Source organism: Scleropages formosus, chromosome 8, assembly GCF_900964775.1.
Source record: "Scleropages formosus chromosome 8, fSclFor1.1, whole genome shotgun sequence".
NCBI lineage: Eukaryota > Metazoa > Chordata > Actinopteri > Osteoglossiformes > Osteoglossidae > Scleropages > Scleropages formosus.
This window is the reverse complement of record NC_041813.1, coordinates 5,790,702-5,814,373: the sequence shown is the minus strand read 5'-3', so window position 1 is coordinate 5,814,373 and position 23,672 is coordinate 5,790,702. Positions and strand designations below refer to the sequence as shown.

Genomic DNA, 23,672 nt, shown 5'->3' with positions numbered 1-23,672 from the left:
GTAATCGATCTGTGGGAGCTTTAGTCTGGAACTAATTAAAAACTATTAAATAACGAAGGGGAGCTTTGGTGTTCGACAAATCCGGGATTTGAGCCCTGCAGCTGGAAGGTGTTGGGTGTCCAAGGAGGTGAGTGGGGTTTTTGGAGGCTGTCAGGGCCATGAAATTGGAGAGATCTTGACCCCCCCCAAACAACTTTGCCAAAGTTGCCTAGTGGATTCCCATCATGTCACATTGGAGGGCTTGGTTTTTGCGCACCAAGAGGAATGTACAATTGTACACCCACTTCAGAGAGAAGGGAAACAAGGCCACATCAGCAGCCCCCCCAGCCTTTGCGGCTTTCACCTGGTCTGTACGCTAGGCTCTACCTTCCCCCACAGACACCTGCCAGTATAGTGCAGTCTCATAACCTTTCACTGTTGGCTCCTCCTGGAGATGCTGGTACAGAATTTACATAAATTACTACTATTATTTTGTTCTGTTGTGCTTGCTAAAAGCACTACAACAGCATCCCTCTTCAGACTTAAAGAAGAAACTACTTAACTATTACCCAAATTCTAAGTTCCTTTTTTAACTATTAAGCAGAAGTTAACACTGTCACCATGGCCTGATGTGCAGCAAGACAAGCAAAGATCAAATGAACTTCCAGGCATGTAAAGTTAGTTGTGGCTATACTGCCATGTGCTGTATAGTAGCCCCTCTCACCACCCTGCCCATTTAGACAAATGCAGACACACACATAGCAGGAGGGCTTTAGAACCAAGGACAGGTGGGAGGTGAGATGCGCTCCAGTGAAAACAGCAGCACAATTTATGACATTCATTTCCTGCTCTGGCACTTGGGAACAGACTGCTGTCAAAACCATGACCTGCAGCCTCATGTTCTATCCAGTACACTTGATCTTATGCAACACCCCTTTCCCATCACGACACCATCAGCTCTAACCCCCAGCTGATGGTGTCACCAGCGTGCTATCTGATTGAAGAGACGGAGGGTCCACCCAGGGGGGGGAAACGAATGTGGCCCAGGGTGACAGCCCAACAGTGGCCATGTTTTTTAGAAGATGCATTGAATTAATGTGTGAAGCGGCACTGGATATGAAAGGGAGACCTCCATTTAGCTTCAGGTTGTGTCGTGAAGAGTTAAAGTACAATCACTTTACAGAAGGACTTCAGATAGGAATGGAGTGCTTCACCTAAGACACCAGAGCACATACCACGGTGCTGCACTTCCTGGCCTAAAATTAATCTATCCTATTTTCAGCACTCGTGCAAACACCACCTCAATTGATGCAATACTTTTATCTTGTTATGAAACAGGTTATTTAATGCTCTCAGCCATTATGAAGGGATAATTTCCTTATTAAGGTCTCTTTGTTAAATCAGGGCCCCATGCTGGATGTTTAATTTCCCCTTGCCAAATGCAGAGCTTCATGATTTAATGAATGAATGATCCATAGCAAAGTCTCGGTGGTTCAGACGTTTACTGATCCTTGCTAAATCAAAAGCACCACCCTCGAGTTAACAGAAGAAACAACTGCACAATTGCAATCTTCCTAGTTTAATAAATCAGAGATCCTGTAATACATCAACACCCTCTTTGATTAATGAGTCAGAGATAATGTCAGAACCCTGCAATGGTTTCAAAAGTTAATACAGTTGTAACTTGAAGGAAGTTGCTTGACAGAGCATATTAATATCCATTAGTTTACTCAAAATTGAGGCAATAACCCACACTGGACACAGACAGCTAGAGCTTGAAAGGAAAATGACCCGACAACACAGCACCACACTCAGTAGTGCAGGAACCATATAGAGAATGCTCATTACCCCCCCACAGAGTGATCTCTATCTATACTCTCATCAAGAGCTCAGTCTGAAGTTTTTGGCCAGCCTGAGGGCATTCTGGTCATATGGCCAGTGCTTAATCTAAGAGTTTTTCCTTTTTATTCTGTTTGAGCTCTGTGGAACTTGAGGAGGAGTTCACAAACACATCTCATGACAGATAAGAGTGGAACAGACACAGAAGCCATCTGGCCGGTAATGAAAGTGACCCAATTGGCATTTGCTCTAGATGTGGCCCAAGCATGATTAAGGTGAGAACCTGTGACTGATCACAATACTTATAATCTCTCAAGTAGAACCATGCATAGGAATGTGGACCCTTTAGTACTGGCTCTAAATGAAAGTACTACGGACCAATGTATATTCCATTATAAGTAAAGCAACAAGCAAAATATAGAAAATGAATCACAAAGGAACCCACTGTAATGTGTCTGTAAGGTTTGTCTGTAGGGTATTCTGTCATCAGAACCACTCAAGCCACCCAGCAAGAAAGGGAAACATGTAATCATTAGAGTCTAATGGAAGGATGTTTTCAGACTCATGTTAATGAAACCTCCTTATAACCTGAAACTGCTTTTACTGGATGCAGGGGAAAATAAAATAAAACAAAATTTAAATAAATAAATAAATAAATAAATAAATAAATAAATAAATAAATATTAGGCTCCCTACTCTAAATAGTAGGGATGTAATTATAATGATGTTCACATATTACGCAGAGCTTATAAACACTGGACAAAAAACTTGGACACGGTTTGTGTACTGTTGCTTTGTCTTGCCCTTCACCAAAAAGAAAGGACAATTTTTAAATAATAAAAAATAAAAAAAAAAAATGAAACATTCTGTAAGTAACAAGCTAAAATAAGTACAAACACAATAATTAGTGTAATTGTGTTAGTACCGGCTGTGCATCCCCGGCAAAACAAATTCCCCAAACAGCATTACGCAAATCAGACCACACTGCCCAGAAGTGGAGAGGTTTTGATTTGAAACACAATTTGTATTTGATTATGTTTGAAACGTGTTAAATTAGATTAGCCAGGCCATCCTCTGACAAAGGCACCACTGTGATTCAAGCCATGTGAGTTTGGAATGGAGAACTCTTGATTCGATTAAAACAGGGAGGAAGATGACACGAGCTAAAGGGAAGCAGGGCGTGGAAAATAAGGACATCCCCCCACTTAAACAACTGCCCTCTCCCATGCCCTTCCTACTAGCTCACAGATGGCCCTTGCACAGGTGAGAGATTCTTACTAGAGGCTCCAGGAAGCACAGAAACGTCCATTTTACTCAGTCAGCCTCGGTGTAATGGTTCAGGTAGATTAAGTTGAATGAGAGGTAATTACTTCTGGCTTTCTAGACAGCCAGCAATCACAATTTAAAAAAAAAAAAAAAAGACATGCTGGCCAACACTGATCCAGGGAAGGGAATATCCAAGTATATACAATTTCCCTGTACCCAACACATCACTAGTAGCATCTACATTGTGTATAAAAACACACATTAATACCATTATCTTGCCAAAGCTACTGTTTGCATCCTTACAATGAACAGGTGGTAACTGGGGAACATGCCATGCTGCTAGTTGCTGACGCCTTACCCAAGTGCTAAGAAAAAAATTTCTGGAGAAAACTCTTGGGCTGAGTGGATGAACGTGTCTTCAGAAGGATTGATGCACCAACTGGGGGGGTCAATGGACAAGGTCTACACTCTTTATCTTGGGCACTGTCAAGCCACTTACATTTCAAAGGACTTGGGGGTTACTTACTAACAACACTTCAGTGAAGTGTTACCCATCCTCACATGTGGAGACACAACCCTCTCACCATCACCCTCGATGTAGACACACAGAACACAGGCTGACCTTTCCACAAGGGTCATTGCTATTTAGTTTCCTAGTGAACACCATTACCCCTTGACACTTACACTATTCCACTGGACGAATAAGTTTGGACAACTTTGTTTTGCTTAAGGGCTCACTGGCAAGGCTCGATGCTAGCTGCTTTACAACACCAAGTGAATTGACTATGCTCGTTTTTAGTCATCCAAAAAAAAAAAAAAAAAAGTCTTGCTCACCTCCTGCTCTAAAAATAAGACATTCCCAGTACACTCGCTCCCCCAATCCCTGTCTGCTACTGAGACACCCATCCCACAACACCCACACCATTTCTGATGTGCCCTCATGCAGCCAGTATGAAGTTCAGAGCTTTCAGGTCACAGATGCAAAGTGGTCATGTAGAGCACAAATGAATCATTATGAAGCAACCTTTAATGTCATAACTTCAGAGGGACAGACAGGCTGAGGATAGGAAGACGGGAAGAAAGTAGAAGAACAAAGGTAAAAGGATGGACCAGGGTGGCATGACTGGATCTCCAGGGGGATGGCTAGGCTAGCTGACTTTTCCTGAGACCTAGTCGGAGGCTGGTATTTGTGGATCTGGAGCAGAATGGGGTCGCATTTCAAGCATGTGGAGTACGGTGGGGGTGTCATTACTGGCATGGGCCTCAAAGCCAGTCAGTCCTGGCAGCCAACAGACTGTATGCACTCTAAGTCTGAGATGCAATGAGGGTAGATGGTCCAATGGTCGGAAAACAGCAGTAACTTTATGGCACCCAGTCTTCAAGCAAACTTGGAAAGGTTTCACAAGACTTTCTGAGCCGGGGCATGGGAGCCTAACACACGCGGATGTCGCGACAGTGATACAAACCGGAGGAGGTAAACTAACATGCAACAGCCAGTGCTGGAACCTCTCATGTGGATCACATTAGGAAACATAACAATTGGGTCATGATATACCAGTCAATCCCATCTTTTAAATTTATTGCAGCATCTGGCACTGCAGCAACTTCCAAAACGGGAGGCTAAGGAATCATGCCCTTTCCTGTCCTTTGCGCTTGCCAGGCTACAGGCATTGAAGCGCGGGTAGGAATTAGTGAGGTCCCAAGTCCTGTTCTTCCATCTTGTTGGCAGCCAAGTTCCTGCTTTAATGTCCACATTGCCATGTTTGCCCATTCCTGGAAGGAACCCCAGTGGTGCCGAGAAACGGCATCAGCTGCACCACTCCCCTTTTCCCAGTCTCTCAGGGCCACACAAGCACACGGGCTATGTGACATCAGCGAGAACCACACTTCCAAACCAGTTCAAAAACAGCAGCTTGGTTCAACCTGACTGGTCTCCCAGTTCAGGTGCTGAATGATGAATAAGTACTGTGTGCCCACGATCCTAAGTTATGACATACAGTACATCAGTATGCATGCATGTTTATGTGAATACTGATGAGGGTGTGTGCACAAGACAGTAATATGCTAGGAAAGGTTCTGGTTGTGACAAAGGTAAAAACTACATTGTCAATGGTTCGAGTCTCCTGTTAATCATCATACCTGAGTTTTCTGGCAAGAGAAGCTGTGCTGGAACCATGGTAGCAAAACGCGACGCCCTGTCCCTCACATCTTGGTCCTCGTCTTGGAGCAGGGTAAACAGACTCCGCCACAAGGCCACCGTGTCCACCAACCCTACAGAAAACATGGCAATCATGGCAACCAAAAGGTATGCAAGATACAAAAATCATCCACATACACAAAAACAATAGTTTTTTTCCTTAGTTGCTCAGGGAGATGTGTGCTGACTTAGCGGGAGGGTGGAGTTAGCCAGTAAACTGGGTGTGGCCTTCACAAGGACTTCAGCTGCCATCAGCTTCACCTCTACTGGCTCCTCATCAGTGCAGCATCGGGTCACCAGTGTTCCCCAGTGACTGGCCAACTCCATTGTGTCCAAACCTGCAGCCTGTAACAGTGAGACACAGAACAATGACTTGGACGACACTCTGTAGCAGTGTGCAAGCAGCAAACACTGTGTTTCTCAAAGGAAGCATGAAGAAAACACACACTGTTCGAATAAATTACAACCAAAAAGTACATACCACATTAAAGGTATGCTGGCATGATTGTACAACTAAAAAAAATTGAGATCAAACCAACGGGTAGGTGACTGCCATATTCCAAGAATGTGTCCATGACAACCTTTCATAGACCGTCAGTCACCAAACCATCTGCAGTCATCATGGAGCAAGATTTCTGGCACATTCCTTTGGTGTTTCCCCCGCTTGTGTGCTGAAGCCCGTATCACAGCACCAGTGTGCGCTGCTGTTAAAAGGAATCAGTGTACTGAACCAAGCGCACATTTCAGTACGCAAGGCCAGGATTTTAAAATCCCTTTTCCGCAGCTTGGAAGATGGATGTCTGGTCATGAAGTGTGTTTGCATGCCCCCCCACCTCCTCCCTTTCCCCGGCAGTTACTAGCTAAGTAAGTTGTTGAGCATAAGAGTGTTTTTCACCAGCTTGGCTCAGGCTTGGGCTGAACAAGAGTTCACAGGCCCCGCTTACAGTGAGACAAACAGATAAATCTTCCCACTACCCCAGCCTGAGCAAATACCATGTTTGTCCCCCTGCTCTGTCTTACAGCAGAGCAGAGGGCAGGGGCTCTCACTGGTGAACAGAGGTTGTTGAAGGCCAGCAGTGGCGGGTCGTTACCTGGAAGCCGCTTTCTGCTAAGTGCACAATGAGTTGTGAGGTTAGGGTTAGGACTGCACAGTGCAGCTCCACACTGGAATGAGAGGTAAACACATATGATAAAACCAACCGCACATATGAGTAACAGGCAGCAGGGAGGAAAAAGGAACAAGGAAACAGTGGACTGAACCTGTTTTTCAATGCACACTAAATTTATTGTCGACTGACAATGTACACAAGAAACAAAGCAAGACCGTAAAAGATTGGCTTTTAACAGAATCAGAAAGGTCACAAGGAAATCACATGAAACAACTGGTGTTACACCAAGTCTGACAGGTACATATACAACCCGCCTTTCGGTAACAATGTAGTCAGCACTAAACTGAACTGTCTATAAAGGACAAAAAATGCAGTCCTAGAAGCCTCAGATCACATGGCCCAAGTGGGCTGTAAACTACTCGATTAACCTTACTATTCTTTCTGAATTTACCTCCCTTTCCGAAGTCTTAGTGGTACAGGCCTCAACTTAATGGTTAGAGTTAGCCCTTTAGGAACAAAATTAAATGGCTCAGTAGTAAACAATTTAAAGGCTTCCCTTATATGTAAACCCTTTCAATTATTGACATAGTTGAGTCATTTCCACCTAGAGATGAAGGCTACACTTCAGTGGGTCTTCTGTCCTAGTCAAACAGTAACTCTGATCTATGCTTAAAAGTAAGTGGGTCAGGGCCACTGAGCCAATGAAACCTGGCCAAGTTAAGGATGTGCTCTGCTTCTTATCCTGAAGGGGCACAGCACCAACCTGTGGGGAGAGTCCTCAGCCAAAGCCAGAAGCCTCTTGAGAACCTCTGCATCAGTCAGCACACTGATTCCATCCCTCCAGGGTAGGACTGAAGTCAGAGAGAGGCTGGACAACACCAACAGCACCTGGGGAGGGACACGCATCCATTGGTATCCAGAGAGAAATGGCCTACCTGAACCACCTAAAGCATAACACCTGGGTATACAGGGATTAAAATGAAGGAGAACAGCAACCACTCAATTTAAACCAACTGCATTCTGAGACCTTCAGTCTTGCTTGCAGTTATTTTTGTTGATCGTTTCAAATAACGTTCCTCCCTCTTGGCCACACAGTTGTTGTGAAGCATATCTCCCTGTAACAAGTTACTAGTATGTTTCCATCTACTGGCACAGACCAAAACACTCATTCACCCCTTCGATCACCACAGCAAAGAGCGCCCCCCACCAGGTCCAGGTGGGTAGCTGCTCGCTAGTAGTGTTTCAGGGCAGATGTTGTCGCACCTCTAACAGGAACCCAGGGAGGGCTGGGCAAATGAAAGGGCCATTTTCTTCCCCCTGAAATACCATGAGCTTTTTTACCACACAGTAAAGGCAGCTCAAAAGAGGTGTTTACATTCTTGGTGCATATTTCGATGATTATTATTTTTTTAAAAGCGTGAACCTGTTATTAAAGCTTTAAATAAGCCCCTTTATGGGGCACAGAAGACGACTAGAGTGGGTTTAATAGCTTCTGTGGCCCCTGCTTGTGATTATGTTTCAAACAGATATTAAAGTTGTACCCCACAGCTGGCCCAGCGCAGAACTTGCTTTCTCTCCAAGGAGCTGGACTAGTTTTTACAGCGCTTTTAATGAGCTCCTGACTCATTGCACAGTGACTCACAGAACTGCACTGAAGTCTCAGTAAAAACTACAAACACTGCTGCCCAATCACCTGAGGAAGGTGGGGGGGGGGAAGGGGTAAAGAAAAAACCCCACAACATCAACTCCTTACAGTGACAGGGTTCTCAAGCACTCCACAACTTATGCACAGACCCCTACTCTGGCAGAACTCAGTCTCGTCAGGATATCCTGCAGATTCAATACTTCGTCCGAGACCATTTTGTGGGCTGTGTTACTCCATGCCAAAATTTGGCTTGACATTTCCCCAAATGCTTTACTGGAGCAGAAACGCAGCCATGGAAACTGGGCCATTCAGCTTGCCTTTAGACTGAAAGCAGGAACAAAACAGGCGGCTGTTTAAATATTAACTGCCATGCCACAAAACAGTTTTCAGTAAATACAGACAACACTTCCAGCAAAACTGATTTCTGTTAGCCCTGTTCAACATAATGACAGGAGTTAGTGCAACCAAGTAATAAACAGTCATATGTTTGTGAGGACCTCCAGAGCTTTGCTTTTTATGAAACAGGGGTCTTTCAGTATGGTGCCAACATGACCAATATCCTGAAATCTCCTGGGTAGAAATAGCCCTGATGGTGGCTGCTGTTCATCACTTGTAATAAACCATGAATATAGGAGCATACCTTTGCCAGACACGGGGGGTGAGTCTCGTGGAGGGCCATGCTAGTGAGCATGTGGCTGATATTTCTGAGAAGGGATGAGATATGGTGACTAGATGAGGAGTCTCCCGTCTCCTTTTCCAGTGCCTCCAAAGCCACATCTAGCACCAACTGCCTCACTTCATACTGTGGACATTGCAGCAGACAGGTCAGGAGCAGGGGTCCCCTTGATCCCACACCCCACAGTTCTGGTCTCTCTATACTGGCACTTGTTGCCACCCTGGCCAGACTAAGAAAGTACTGCGTGGCACCAGGGCTCGTCGCTGGCAGGGATCCAGATGCAAAGAGCTCAGAGTCCATCAAGATGGCTAAAGTCTCCTCCCGAAGTTTTGTTAGCCCAGGCCCTGAGGAGACATAGTAAGAAAATCAGATGTAGACAGTGAAAAAATTGTCAACCAGCCATACCAGTATTCAACATTTACTTTTTACCCATCACCTGATGGAGTGGGCTATGCAACAATATGGAGCAAGTGAGCGAGCGAGCGAGCGAGCGAGCGGGATTCTAGCTCCTGAAAGACACCAGGCAAACCTTTACAAGTTTCAGAATCCAGAGCCCAAGACCAACAACACCATCCAGATTTCCTTCACACACACTGGCCCATCTCCAAAACATGCAAAATTTACCAAGTGTTCCACCAAAAGTAAATGAGAAATGACCAGTCTCAACCTAAATACATCAACAGCAAGGGGAACAAAAAACACATTCTCATCTGTGCATGGATCTTGCCATAGCCAGAAGTTCAGCCTTAGCTAGAGCCTTTTTGGCATTCATTGTATGTTCCTATGCAGACAGGTCTTAAAACTCAGAGGGAGGACCACCTCTGATCTGATGCCATAGTAAGAGACACTGTCTTCACACACTTTGGGAAGTCTCTACAACTTCCTCTCTATTAAGTCAACAAACCGTCATTAAAACTCTACATTACCTCCATACTGTTGAACACAGATGTGCTGGCCTAGCCCAATTTCTACAACAATTTCTCTGGAGACTCCATCAGTTGTCCTTGCCAGTATAGAAACTCTACAAAACATTCTTCGTCTTCACTAAACCTGCATCCAAAGAGTCCATTGACACCAGAAAGGAATATATTGAATTGGTTCCAGAACAACTGCAAAAAACAAAAACATCTCAGATCAGTAATTAATTGAAGTTTCCAACTAGCTTCCCCTACCATATTTTGGATGAAGCACATCTGTGCCATAAGTGCTCTTCAGGTGTCTCCTGTGCTGTAATGAATGAACAGGCCCACCCACCCCTGCCTTTGCGTAAACACAGAAGGGCTTCATTAAATAAATCATTATAGATTAAGGGACTTCTCCATGTAAAGTATGGGATTACTTTAGTTTAGGGGTGGGGACCATGTGAATGAGTCAAGGCAACAGATGCATAAGAATGGAACCACCTCAAAACAGCTCTGGGAACCTGATGACTGTTGTACCTAAGGGGAGGTCAGTAAGGTCTATGTGCTATGAGGAGTGTGCCATTTTATTTTTTTTGAACCTCAAAGACTTCCAAATTCTTATTTTTCTCTGATACAGCCACAAAATTGACATTGCAGTCATTCCTCTCAACACATACTGGGGCAGAACAATCAGAAATGTAAAGGCCTGAACAATAAAACCATTGCAGTGGCTCACTCCTTTAACCATGAAAAGGCACACAAATCTTTGCTTACACATTAAAGTGGGGGCTTTACACTGATTCTCAAAAATATAGGGCAGCCGATACAAAAGTTTCATCAATTTTTAAAAACGTGTTTCATTCAAGATATCCAAACTATACTTTTCAGGCGTTACTATTGCTCCTGCAACTTTGAGAAAAACATTCCCACTACATTAGCAAAAAAAGTACACTGACCTACCTCGAAACACAGGCACCAACCCACCAGGAGACACAGACTGCCAAGACTCATGGAGATGGATTTTAAATCATGCTCTACAATCATTACCAAAACTGTGAAAAACAAAACACAGACACCACTCGAGTCTGTTTGCCAGATGCCTGCTGGAGTACAAGCCTTTTAGACAGAGTTGTTCTTGATCTCTTTTTCAGTTATTGCATTCAGGCCTCTTTCTGTGCACCCCTCTACCCACTCCAGTGGTAACATGGGTCAGCATGCATCATTCCTTACACACTTGCAGTACGGGGCACATGTCCACCATAAAATATACTTTTAGGCACTCGTATGGGACCAACCAAGCTATAGCACTTCTGGGCTGAGAACAGCCAGCAGATGCATGACTCTTAAAGCCACCCAGGTGTTACAAAAATTTGAGGACAGTTGGAAAATACATTTGTCCTGTGTAAAACATCAATTGTGTAACTGCACAAGCACGTTATACTATTACCCACAAAAAAATGTCCACGTTAATCATTTTATGGATGTACCTGAAACACAAAGCACTGGCAAAGTAGCTGGACCATTATGGCCAGAGAACATGTTTAACTATAGTGGTGTTTTATGAGCAGCTGAACTGAGTTGGAGATGAGCTCATGGTGTATCTAAAGGACCTGAACAAACGCAGTCAAGTCGAGTGGCGGAGATTGGATCCAGGGTGAGCTCTAACCGCACCGCTGTTTTTACTGGCTGAAGCAGCAAATGGGGGGTGAGTTGGTGGAATTTATGAGACCAGATGGATCAAACGGTATGCAGAAGCATGGAGAGACGCATGTGGAGCGCACCCCTGGCACAGACCACCATATCACCCACCCCCAAAAGCAATGCACTAAGAACATTGCTGCTATAGCCCAATAAAATTCCACTTCCTCTCCAGCAGATCATGCCAGTTCAAGTGAAAAAGAGGACTGTTTACCATCTTCAGGGACTGCCACCACTTTCGATTTTAAAAATATTTTTTAATGTCCGTTTGCAGGGGTGGGGGGTGACACACAAAAAAAAAGAAAATCTGACTGCTTCAAACTCCATCCAGCTGTCTAGATGCATTATGAGGAAGAAATTATCAAAGGCAGGGTTGGGAAGAACTGAACTATAGAATAGAACCGTTGTGTTTGTTACATAATCAGGATCTTAAGTTGTGAATGCAGGCTTGTATTAAACGTTTCTATCACACAGGCATGTGCGCAGCACATGGATTCAAAAAGCCCCATCTTGTCCTTTAAATGGGTCACAAGGAGATTTTTGCCATTTGTCTGATATCCCACTTTGGTTACGCATTATTCCATGACTGAGCATCTTCCCATCCCCTATTGAAAATTAACCAAAATTGCCAAGAGCAAAACTTTAAGAAAGAAATTGTGAGAATGTTGTTAGTAAAGGGAGTAATAAAAAAATGTGCCACAGAACACCAAATATCCCTATGCTTGACTAAAGAGACAAGGAAGACAGATCAGCTCCCTTCCAGAGCACCACTACAATGACACAATGATAACCAAGAGTCACAGTAATAATAATTAGCAATATTTACAACATATTTACAACAGTAACTGGAATCATCATAGTAGTAGAAAAACACGCAAAAGAAGTCAGAATCAAGAACCTGATGTATAACTTGAAACACCATTTCATACGGAGAAGAACCCCACCCATTTGTTGAGAGGCTGCGTGTTGGTGCCTTGGGTACAGTTATAGAAGGGCTGCGTTTTCCCTTCTCCCTGATATCCCAAAACCACCTACCATCAGCTGGGCACAGCTGTGACCCACACAAGGTCCACAGCAGATCCAGCAGCGAGGCTCTGGTCACCAGACATGGGTTCTGTCTAAAAATAAGGGAGAGGAACAAGGGGTCAGGCAATCAGGAATAATAAATAATTGCTAACTGGTAACCTCATGACTACTGAAATTTGTCTGTTTGATACAATTTTCTGAATATCTACAGACAGGTTACAAATAACAAGAAAGAAAAACAGGACAGTCAAAGGCAGAATGTAAAACCATCCATTTGTTTACAAATGCAATTTGTTTTCAAAAATCCTTTTACTGAATTAATTTTCAGGAAAAAAGTTATTTGGAAATAAAAATCTAAATTATTCCCAGCCTCCAAAACACAACAATTTTGCTTCTTTCACCAAAACAAAAAAGAGAGCATGACATAATTTACAATAGCTAAAAAGATATTTCAGTTATTTGCATTGCCCACTTTAAGTTATTTTTAACGGCGACACAGCGAGTACGCTGCTGTCTCACAGCGCCTGGGTGGTGTGAGAGGACGTGGGTTTGATCCCCACTCAGTCTGTGTGGAGTTTGCATGTTCTCCTCGTGTCTGTGTGGGTTTCCTCCGGGGGCTCTGGTTTCCTCCCACACTACAAAGACATGCTGTCCCTGTTCCCCCATAGTGAGTATGTGTATTCCACTGCTGTATGGATGTATGACCCAGTGTAAGTAGTGGATCTAGCAGTGTAAGTCACCTTGGTGAATAAGGTGTGTGGGCAAATAACACTACATCGAGTTCATTGGAAGTCGCTTTGGAGAAAAGCGTCTGCTAAATATATAAATGTCAATTAAAAAAATCTTGAAAGTTTTAAACAGTAAAGTTATACAAACCTCTAACATCAGTAAAAAAAAAAAAAAAAAAAAGCAACATTATATATATGAAAAATAAAGCATCTCAACAAGGTAGGACACAGCTGAAGCACACGTTATAACCCATGATTGCTAGAGCCTCTCTGACAGACAAGTTACAATGGATGAAGAATCTAAGTGACAAAGTAAATGGCATTTATAATTTCCGCTGTCTATGAAGAATGATATCCTTTCTGAATGAAAGTTATCTTGATATCAAATTTTACACTGTTGCTTAAAAACTAATGGAGATACCGGCATACATTTAGGAATCTGCACCTCTCAATATTGCACAGATCACTTCTGGTAGAGCACCTCTACTCATTCTGTCCTTGAGGCCTAGCAAAAATGACAACATAAATACAATTATTAAGTAAATTAGTAATTGCTGGGAGTAGGAGTACTAAACATCTATCAGTAAACAGCTTTTCACCTGAGAAGGAACCATCCAAAAAAAACGAAAAGCAAGCGGGTGGTCCAGCATAACAGGTGTTTTCTGTCTCTGCTTTTTTACTAAAGTTTCATTAAGAAGGTCAACTAATAAGTGAACGCTAATTAAAATACTGTTCTCGCTGAATTAGAAGCGTTTTGTTAAACCGTGCCACAGGTGAGACTTGGAGCACAAGGGAGAAGTCACTGGACAGACTGATGTTTCTTTAAAAGACGAGTCACAGTTAACGGGTGGAGCTGCAGGGTAAAGGCTGCTCCTAGAACTATAATGGGAAGACTCTTGGAGGATGACGGATCTTGTGTCTATCGGCATGTGTTTTTACGGGGCTATGTGTGTCCGAGGGCGTGTGCCAGAACAAGGGCCCACTATGAGGCCTAGCACCATGGCTCATTGCCGAGATATTAATATCACAAAACTGGGCCAGCGGATGGGGTTGAGTTTTGGTGAGAAACAGCACAGGCTCTTCCACAGACCCGCCTTTCCCCCACCGTCCCTCTGAAGAGTGACAGGCTTCACATTAACCCTCACCCTAACTCCGGCTTGCCTTCGGACACCACACCCTGTTCTCCCAACCTGACCCAATCACCCATACCTCTGCCCACACTCTCAGGCCTCATTTTGCTAGGGCTAGCTACAGAGCCAATCAGCATGACTTTTGGGGTAACAGGGCCTGCCCCCAGCTGTCACATCCAGCCTCCTCACCCCAGCTCCAAGCCCACACAGTCATCTCACAGAGGTCTCTGTGAGGTTTGTCTGGCTTGTTTATACACAGCAGTGCCCGCCGCTCTGTTTAAACACCCACTTCCTGCTCTAAAGTACGGGGTGTGACACTATAAGCCCCTAGGGATGGAAGGCTCCCGCTCTGGTTCTGGAACAGATTGCAAAGTGGTCATACTGGGACTGGAAGAGGAGGGAGCAATAGATTAGAAACACAGTGCTCTACCACTGAAAATTCAGATGAAGCAGTGAGCACAACCCAGTCTATACCTCAAAAGCACCACCCCGACCAGCCTGGCCTTACATAAACAGCACGTGACAGTGACCTAACTCACAAACAGATTCATCGCTCCATCATTCACCATGTCATGCGCTCGCAATAATTCTACACCCTTTGACGCCATCCCTCACAAATACATACTCACACGCACACGCTTGCAAATCTGATAGATGAGTTTAAAGCAAGAAGAAAAAGATAATTACAAGAGAAAATTAAGAAAATTGCATCACTGGTCCTTTAAAGTTCTCTGGCCCTTCCAAACACAATATTTTGACTAATTATTTTAAAGGTCTCAGACTGGCCTGTTGAGTTCTCATCACTGGTCCACTTCCTAGAAGGCACCATCTGAGGCACCAGGAAAGGGCTTGCACCTGAACCACAAAACACCTGGTTACCAAGGTTACACAGAGGTGACCTACAACTCTGCACCTGGCAAACGTACAAGACAGCAACCTCACATAAGCGCTACCCCACACAATGGCCTTGGTTTTATAAAGCCTCTGATGTCTCCTCGTCTGCCGTGTAATCGCCTTTGGTCATTGTTCTCCTGCGCTATAGCCTGTGCCTCTGAAGAAAAAAAAAAAAAAAAGAAAAAAAAATTCATTCACACAGAGAGGAAATTACTCTTTCTGCCACAGTCTTATGGTTCTGGGAGGTGAGCTGAAGTTAAAAGACAGATATGGTGCGCTCTGATGATCAAGAGTTTATTCTGTCATCCTAATAATAAGATGTTAGACTATCTGGCTCATCTGCCTGGGGTTTAACTCTGTGGTTCAAACCCTCTCCCAAACACCCTCTGCCCCTTTACTCAAAGACAGACTGAACCATCAGATACTTGACCTCTACCTTCAGACACTGCAGATTTTTAATTACATTAGCAGAGCAAACCATGTCAGGGTAATCGATCTACATCTCGTACCAAAGCAGGGCCTTTGAAATGGAAGCCTGACCAGGGTCAAAGTTCATGCAGCCATGAAGTGAAAAGGGGCTGCAGAATGGGGCTATTCTTTCAGCGTAGCAGCGGGACGGGAGAGCAAAAGTCAGAAAGACCTCCGGGGAGTGCCGCTACTATGACACAAGATCATACTCGCAAACACAGGGAGGTCACTACGTGCATCTGAGGATCCGCAGTATGGGGAGACAAGGGCTGACCCAAGGAAGGAGATGAAAGCATGGCCTGACTGATGCCATCAAGTGTGCCCGTGTGTGTGGAATAAATACCTGGTTGCGAGCCACAAATAGGGCTGCAGAACAATAGCAATGTCATTTTCTTGCCCATCTGAATGGGGCCTGTGTGTGTCCTTCTGATAGGAGTGCAGCAAATGCAGGACCTGTAGATAAAAAGAAAAAAAACAGAGCCATCAGCTGTGTTAAAAGCAGACACCTTATTGGAGAGAAGGGAACTAAATCCGGTATAAAAATTAAGGAAAAAAATGAGACTATTTTAAGAAGACTGGGCATACAGAGAGACACACTGAAGCCTTACAGTAACACTAACAAGGCATTAACATAGTGAGGGAACAAAAAGGCTTCTTTCAAACAAACAGTACAGACTGATCAGGAGAAAAGAGTTCCACAGTATTTGGAAGGTACCAACCTCATCCACCAAGAGGGATGGCATGGGGGAAAAAGACCTAACTGGATAAAGAAATCAGAAAGACCAGTTCCCCATCCTATAGCGGGCAGTGGTGCTATGACCTGAGACTTATACTGAACATATATCAGAAAGCATGGTATTGATATACAAATGCTTGGACCTACACTGAGACAAGGCATGCCCCTCCAGGCCCTCCCCTAGCAAGCTGGAACGTGGCTTGTGTATTCTGAGTTTAAATATACCCTCTACTGGCCCTGGCCGCAGCACGGAAGCCTTTCATTAGCAACGCAGGGGAGGCTGAAAGGGGAGAGCCAGACTGAGCAAGAAGCACCAGCCTCAAGGAGATGAAACCTCCTCCCTACATGTGTATGCACACAACACACTACACAGAAACAGACTCGCACACATACTCTACTTTACATAACCAGCACTGGTATCATACCACATTTCCAGCTCGACCCCGCCCATCTCTCCCCATGGTGGCTTGTGACGCTGCTCCAAACAGAGCAGTGTTATTCCAGCCTCTTGGGGAGAGAGGAATTGGAATATTTATAGTGCCCTGAGTCATTTACACAAATACTGCGCGGGTGTGTGTGTGTGGGGTGGGGGGGGGGGGGGCAAGGCCTGACCAGCCAGGCATGAATCATACGCACTGTCACAACTCGAGGGACCAGAGAGGGTAATGAAACAGAAATTAAACACTAGAAAGGAGGTGTAAATCACAGCAGAGTCAGATGTGGGGACCCTGCCCAGGCTTCGGGGGGCAGCTGGACCCAGTCAGGGGTTGCAGGGCTGGTCAGATTTGTACAGTTTTCAACATTCTTGGAAAATTCTGTATGAATGTTACTGGCCAAAAAGATTGGTATCGCCTGCATTCTACTGTCTGATTTACTTTCACTCTGGCCTTTATTCTGAGTTTTTAAAAAATCCTAGAAGTTTGTCTTATACATCCCCTTTTAACATCATAGTGTGTGAGTGACAAAGAGAGTGTGCTCCACTGATGTATGACTGAGTGACCCAGTGTAAGTAGTGTATCTAGCAGTGTAAGTCACCTTGGTGAATAAGGTGTGTGGGCTAATAACACTACATAGAGTTCACTGGAAGTCGCTTTGGAGAAAAGTGTCTGCTCAATAAATAAATGTAAATGTAATGTAACTGCATTATGAATACCAATGTTCCACTTCATTGCCTTCAGGTCTGGTGTTCCAGTTACTGTTTAAAATCTACCATTTACAGTAAATGATACCATTGTGGAATTCAGACAATCACAGCGTTACTGAACACCACTGTAAACACTTTGCCAAGTTGCAGCCAAAACTGAAATATTGTTCAGTTTGGACAGGAGGAGTTGCATCTGGAAAACATACCATAGGAAATCATTCACACGTGAGCCTTTCATAAGTTAGATAACATGTCTTTTCAGTTCAAACCTCAAACTTCATATAAATAAATTCAACTGCAATAAAATGTAACACGAGAGAACACAATTAGCTATACCATCTAGATATTTCTTTAAAACACAAAACAGTGCTGAAAGTTTTGCAATGGTAAAAGGATACTCATTAGGATGTACTATTAATGACTATTCGTAACACAATGACACAGTCCCGCCAACTCCCAACCAACAATGTAAGCCTGCTCTATTAAGACAGAGAAAGTTTGTCGGTTAAACCACATCAAACAGGCCATAAACAGAAAAAACCACGAGAGACTTTTTCCCCCCTCCTTTTTCCACTCTTTGATGCGACAAAGCTTGACCCTGTGGATACATATCGCAAAAGAAGGGCTGTATATAAAGAGAAAGAAAGTTGGTTAAGGATCAATTTTGCATTTCTGCAGTAATTGGGTAGCGTAAACCGTGGCACCCAACACTGGCAGCCGATGGGCAATTAACCATTAAAAATAGCATGGGTGCTAAGACGCTCTAGAGGCTGCTAACTCCCCGTTATTATGCCACTGCCACTCCTTTGCCTGCTCCCTCCCACTAAGCCAAATACCACAGCATCTGCTGGATAGTGCTAACCATGGGCAACTTTGTTCTGAATCCACTGGGCTAACCGTGTGCAACAGGAGCTACCCAGATCAGTGTCGGGAATCTCAACATCCAGTAGTGGATGAATTAAAGAAGAAGGTGGGGGAAGAGCCCCTACAAGGTTGGGTGCATCTTTGATGGAACCTTGCTATGACCTGAGCTTACCACATCCCTCTTGGCAACACTCTGTCAGCCTATAACATACAAATAAAATCAAGCGTAAATAACAGCCTAAGGGAGATGAAAGGTGAGCTTCCTCCCCTCTGGTGGTAACGGCACTGCTAACTACCCCAACTTGTGAAACTTACCACCTTTCACACAGCTTCACACATCTATCCAACCTCCTTGCCTTCTTTGATGTCTACATGCAAACTCTTTCAGAATCTCACTCTAAACCTTCATTTCTTGACAAGATAGCGTGCCGAGACTGGCCACGTAGTCGTATCAACTTATTTTAAGCGTAGCAACTCATATACCGCCCCCCCCATCTTAAAATAACTGGAATACAAATGTTCAATGCAAACATACACACAGACAGATTGATACAGAACATACCATTATGTGATGAAAAATGTGTCTCCAAAACTTGCCAATTTAATTCTTTGTGAAAAACAGCAAGAGTTTAAGGGCTGCTTTATATATCCATCTGTGCCGGGGGGGGGGGGACAATGGAGGAAAATGCAAGGTTCATTTTAAACAAATCAACAAAACATTTTGTTACAGACCACGTCTGTGGCTCGTAAATGCAATACAATCAATGCCCAGAAAGGAAGCTCAACATTTGTTCCTGGCCACCTGTAGCCATATTGATGTTCTGAAGTTCTAGACCCAGGATGGTGTTGGGTGGGGTAATTGGCAAAAGGAAGTCATTAGCTGCATTCCCGGTGAGGTGGGGGTGAGGAGGAGGGGGGGGGGGGGACCACATTCACATATAAATGTTTTATAAACCTAAGGGCTTGTACAGGAACATGAAAGAGCTAAGCCATGTTTTCTCTGGCCTGCTGGAAGTCTTGTCGAAGCTTTTTCCACCTGCGTCAGGCTTCATCCCTCAGCCAATCAAAATGCAACAGATTTTCTGTAGTGCTCATTAAAATATATAATAAGCATGTTCTGCCTCATTGAGGTCTCTAATAACATGAGAAAAGATGCCGGAAAGCCACACCAGTATTGACAGAGTGCGGACTCAAGCTGGCTAAGGAAAGCTGCGTCTGTACACATAGACATACAGATTGAAACAACCACAGTAGGAAAACAGAGAGCACACACACTCACACACAGACAGACACACATACAAAACAGCTACATGAACACACTCAAGCTGACTCAATGAAGGGAATTGCACAATGTAGCCATAATGTGACATGAACAGAAATACACAGCATGCTTAACATTCAACAAGGACATGTGCCATTCCTTCACACCCCCTACCCAAAAAAGAAGTTTTTTTTTAAAAAAAAAAAAAAAAAAAAAAAAATTATTTCTTTATGGAATTCTCTTCATATTTAGGCATTTGTTTTCTTCCTGGACTAAACTACAGAACAAGAAACATGGGAAAGATTTTGCAGAAAGTACAACTGCTGTAAGTACTACTACTATTATTATTATTACCAAATGTTGCTAAACCAACAAAAAGCTCCACTATGCCAAATCAAAAGAATCAGGGAAACTAGTGCTGGCCCAGCAGAGTTCTGGAGAGACTGGTTCAGACATGTCAGGGTCCATTAGTAACACTAGATCTGGCTCCCTCGTTAACTGTGACCACGTGAAGCAGGGCGCCGTTTCGAAAACAGCACTTGTGTGTGGATTCTTATGGGCAGCCTCCACCTCCAGCAGGGATGCCTGGCGGGATTTTAATAAAAGGGTGATGATTAATCCTGCTGTGTCACAGGTCTCTCTGAACCTTTGTACCTGACGGGCACTGGATAGCACAACATTAGGTCCGTGCAGCTCGGTTTGTTCATGTAACCCAACTCAACAATGTTTTGATGAGGACCTTGAAACATGAGCATTAGTACGTTGAATAAATAACTCTTCGCTGTATGTTTGATGAAGTGCTTCTGATTTGGATGGAGCTTCCATTTTCCGTCTCTGAACCTTGCTTTTTTACAACACAAACAAAAACCAGAAAGTGAAAGGTCTTGGGTGGTACTAGTGCAATGCTGCTATGGACCATGTAGCAGACGAGCAAGACACACCAACATAAAAGCAGGTACATTCTACTCTATCCACAGAAATGAGTGATTTAAGACAGTTTAAACATACTTAGACCTATACATGCAGACAAAAAAAAACAAATGTTCACCCATAAATGCAAATACTCTATTTCAGTATACAACAAAATACTGACAGTGCCTTCCTCTTGGTCTCTCTTCATCGAAGTGGTTTAACTTGTATGTGGAAACATGCCACCACAACCCCTCCAACACATACCCTTGTAACAATGTGTATAGTATCCCCATGCTGTCTTACAGAAATATGATTTCCATATTTTGAATGATGTTTAGTGTTTGCGGAGTCCAACACAGACAGCCTGTCTGGCCCTTCATATCTGTCAGTGATGGTGTGGGTAGCCATTTGTTACGAGGTTTGTTTTGTGGTTTGGTCAGACACCACAGCCTTCTTCTTTCTGTTCTTTGCTCTGCTGCACAGTCAAAACTAGATCAAATTGCTGCCTGGTTACTAGGTGAATGACTTAAAGGGTCCAGCCTCATCCTTTTCAGATGTCTCATCAGGGCAAAAACAGGGTTGGCGTAAAAGTTACCTAACAGCAGCAGAACCCTGAAACAACCAATAAGCAAAAGCATATGAGATATGCACAACAGAAAAAAAAAAAAAAAAAAAAGACCCTGTTGCAATGAGTAAATACTGCTGACTATCCCTCTGCTCTTTTCCCTGTTATGACAGCAAAATTACACAAATGACTTCTATCATGCAGAAAGGCTTCGATTTTACCCTTGTCAAAACATTACCAACATCAACATTAGCCCCACTCAACATGCAGGTGGGTCCGATTTCCTCCTGCATATAGGCACGCACAGAGGTTTAAATTAAGTGTACTGCTATACAGAGTAGTTAAACATAGATGGGCACCATACAGTTAAAGAAATGCAGGGAAGGGATCTCTCCATCTCATATTGAGACTGGTGGAGGTAAAACACAGCAGTATATAGTTGAGGCAAACACAAAAGCAAATGCTAACCTGTGTTTTTCACAGTGCTAGCCAGACTCTTTCTGAATGAAAGTCTCTTTTTGTTGGTATGTTGCACAAAACATGGGCTGTGCTGGTTGCCATATGGTTTCCTCAGAAGGACAGAAGGTGAGAATTCCCTTGATCTCACATTGTGGACATCATGTTTTTTTACTTTTTGACTTGTTGAGTGTACATGTGAGATGAGTTAGTCTTTATGGTCTGCACAGGGATAAAAGTTGGTTGGGGTGCTGAAAGAGACCATATAAGAGCTCCCGTTTGCATCTTGTTCTATCAAAACAATGTTTTGGGTGGCTGTTCCAGGGATAGTACCAAGAAATTAGTCTTTCATATAAAGGTTCCATATGGACTAACAGCACGGTTCAGTCAGCATTAATTTACATTTATTCATTTAGCTGATGTTTTTTCTCCAAAGCAACTTACAAAACTGAGCTACTTACAATTATTTACCCATTTATACAGCTGCGTAATTTTTACTGGAGAAACTTAGGTAAGTACCTTGTTCAATGGTATTATAGAAGGAAGGGGGATTCAAACTTGCGACCTTTGGGTCTAAAGGCAGCAGCTCTAACCACTACGCTACCAGCTGCCCCATATTCATGCTTGCACTTGAGTGCACTCAAACCATAAAGAAACAAGTCCAACAGGCACTTGACAGCTCTGTTTTTGGGAGTCAAGGTCTCATATCCAAACTCCCAAAATAGTCTGTGGTGCAGAGATGTCAAGATGGAGTCATGCAACCACCTGACTTGTTTCCTCATCAGACTTCCTGCCTTGGCCTTACTCTGTTTTTGTAAGCATGAGTATAAATAAAGCTGAAAGTTGTCCCAGTGCTCGTGAATTGGGGATGTGACCAGAACAGTGTCCCTTTGTGATGCCCCAACTAGCATCGCTTATCATGTAGCTAGAGCACAGACCACTTGAAATACTGACCTGCAGCAAGGTGCCATGAATATGGTTCTGCTGGCATTTGGGGCCTGATTCAAGGGGAAGTTCCTTCAGCAGGGTCTGGATGATGGAGGGAACCTTTGTCACTAAAACAAAGGGCACCAGAGCCCGAGCAGCCATCTCCCGGGTCCGGTAGACTGCAGAGTGGCCACACCTGAAGAAGCAGATAGGGGTAGTTGGGCTGGGTCAGTAAGCCTCACCATGAGCATAAGCTAGGCACATAAATGGAAGACAAAATATTATAAGGCAATGAAACTGCAAACTTCATTGTGAAGTCACAATCTGTATATCAGAGTTTACTGATGTCACTGGGTGAGACAGAACTAGTTGGATTCTTTGAAATACTACAATTATATAAGCTTTAATAAGCAATTCAAAAGTCTTCAAAGGCAGAAAGAAGGAAAGTTGTAGTGTACTTCCTAATCTGATGAACACATTCCAGGAATTCACATTTAGGCACAGAGCTGGTAAGAACACAGCAAGAGGGTATCCTCAGAGAGTGCACTTAAGGTAGATTTCCCACAAGCACCCTTCTCATGTGTCACTCGGAGCCTCATCACAGAACAGTGCTCACCACCCACAAAACGCAGCATTGGTGCCAACAAGGATGTGCCCAGAGGGTCTGCTGTGCCGCAGGCTGATAATCTTGCTGGGGCACACCAGGTCACACAGGCCCTGTGCCAAGATCATTCAGAACTTGCTAGACACCCACAAATTTAAAACATGTACTTCTTTCTTTTCTGTGCATTTGTCACGCCCTCTACCTCAGCGCAATGAGGTGCACCTGCAAACTTCAGAGGACATGCTTATAAAAGGAAAGTGCAGAGCGCGCACACACACACACACACACACACACACACACACACACACACACACACACACACACACGGAACCTTGTTCGCCCTCATCACTCACTCGCGCTTCTAGACATCTTGCTCCTCGCCCCCGACTTCCTGGTTTGACCTGAACACTCGCACGTCTTCCGGATTACAGTTGTAGGATTTGCCCTTTTGATTCCATTCGCTTATTGGTGACCGTTTTGCCCGTTTTCTGACTATGTCTTCTGGATTGCCCCATGAACAGTCTGCTTGTGCTCCGCACTTGGGTCCAACGCTTCCGCGCCGGGGAAACTCCACAACAGCATTACATTTTTAAATCTCTTTTCCCTCCTTGAAAGGGAGGAAGAAAAGAAGGGAGGGGAAAAAAAA

The 23,672-nt window shown here is 43.9% G+C and overlaps 1 protein-coding gene across 4 annotated transcripts in view; it reads right to left on the bottom strand.

The window, feature by feature from the left end:
* thada (THADA armadillo repeat containing) overlaps positions 1-23,672 on the bottom strand; it is a 63,197-nt gene that overhangs the window by 2,997 nt on the left and 36,528 nt on the right. For all 4 annotated transcript variants that reach the window (XM_018724998.2, XM_018725000.2, XM_018724997.2 and 1 more), the window contains 8 exons: positions 22,450-22,618; positions 15,901-16,010; positions 12,347-12,429; positions 8,676-9,055; positions 7,154-7,278; positions 6,373-6,445; positions 5,470-5,626; positions 5,224-5,355 (listed from right to left, as the gene is read on the bottom strand). In XM_018724998.2, coding sequence (XP_018580514.2) covers positions 5,224-5,355; positions 5,470-5,626; positions 6,373-6,445; positions 7,154-7,278; positions 8,676-9,055; positions 12,347-12,429; positions 15,901-16,010; positions 22,450-22,618 — 1,229 coding nt within the window. The remainder of the gene's footprint in view (positions 1-5,223; positions 5,356-5,469; positions 5,627-6,372; positions 6,446-7,153; positions 7,279-8,675; positions 9,056-12,346; positions 12,430-15,900; positions 16,011-22,449; positions 22,619-23,672) is intronic.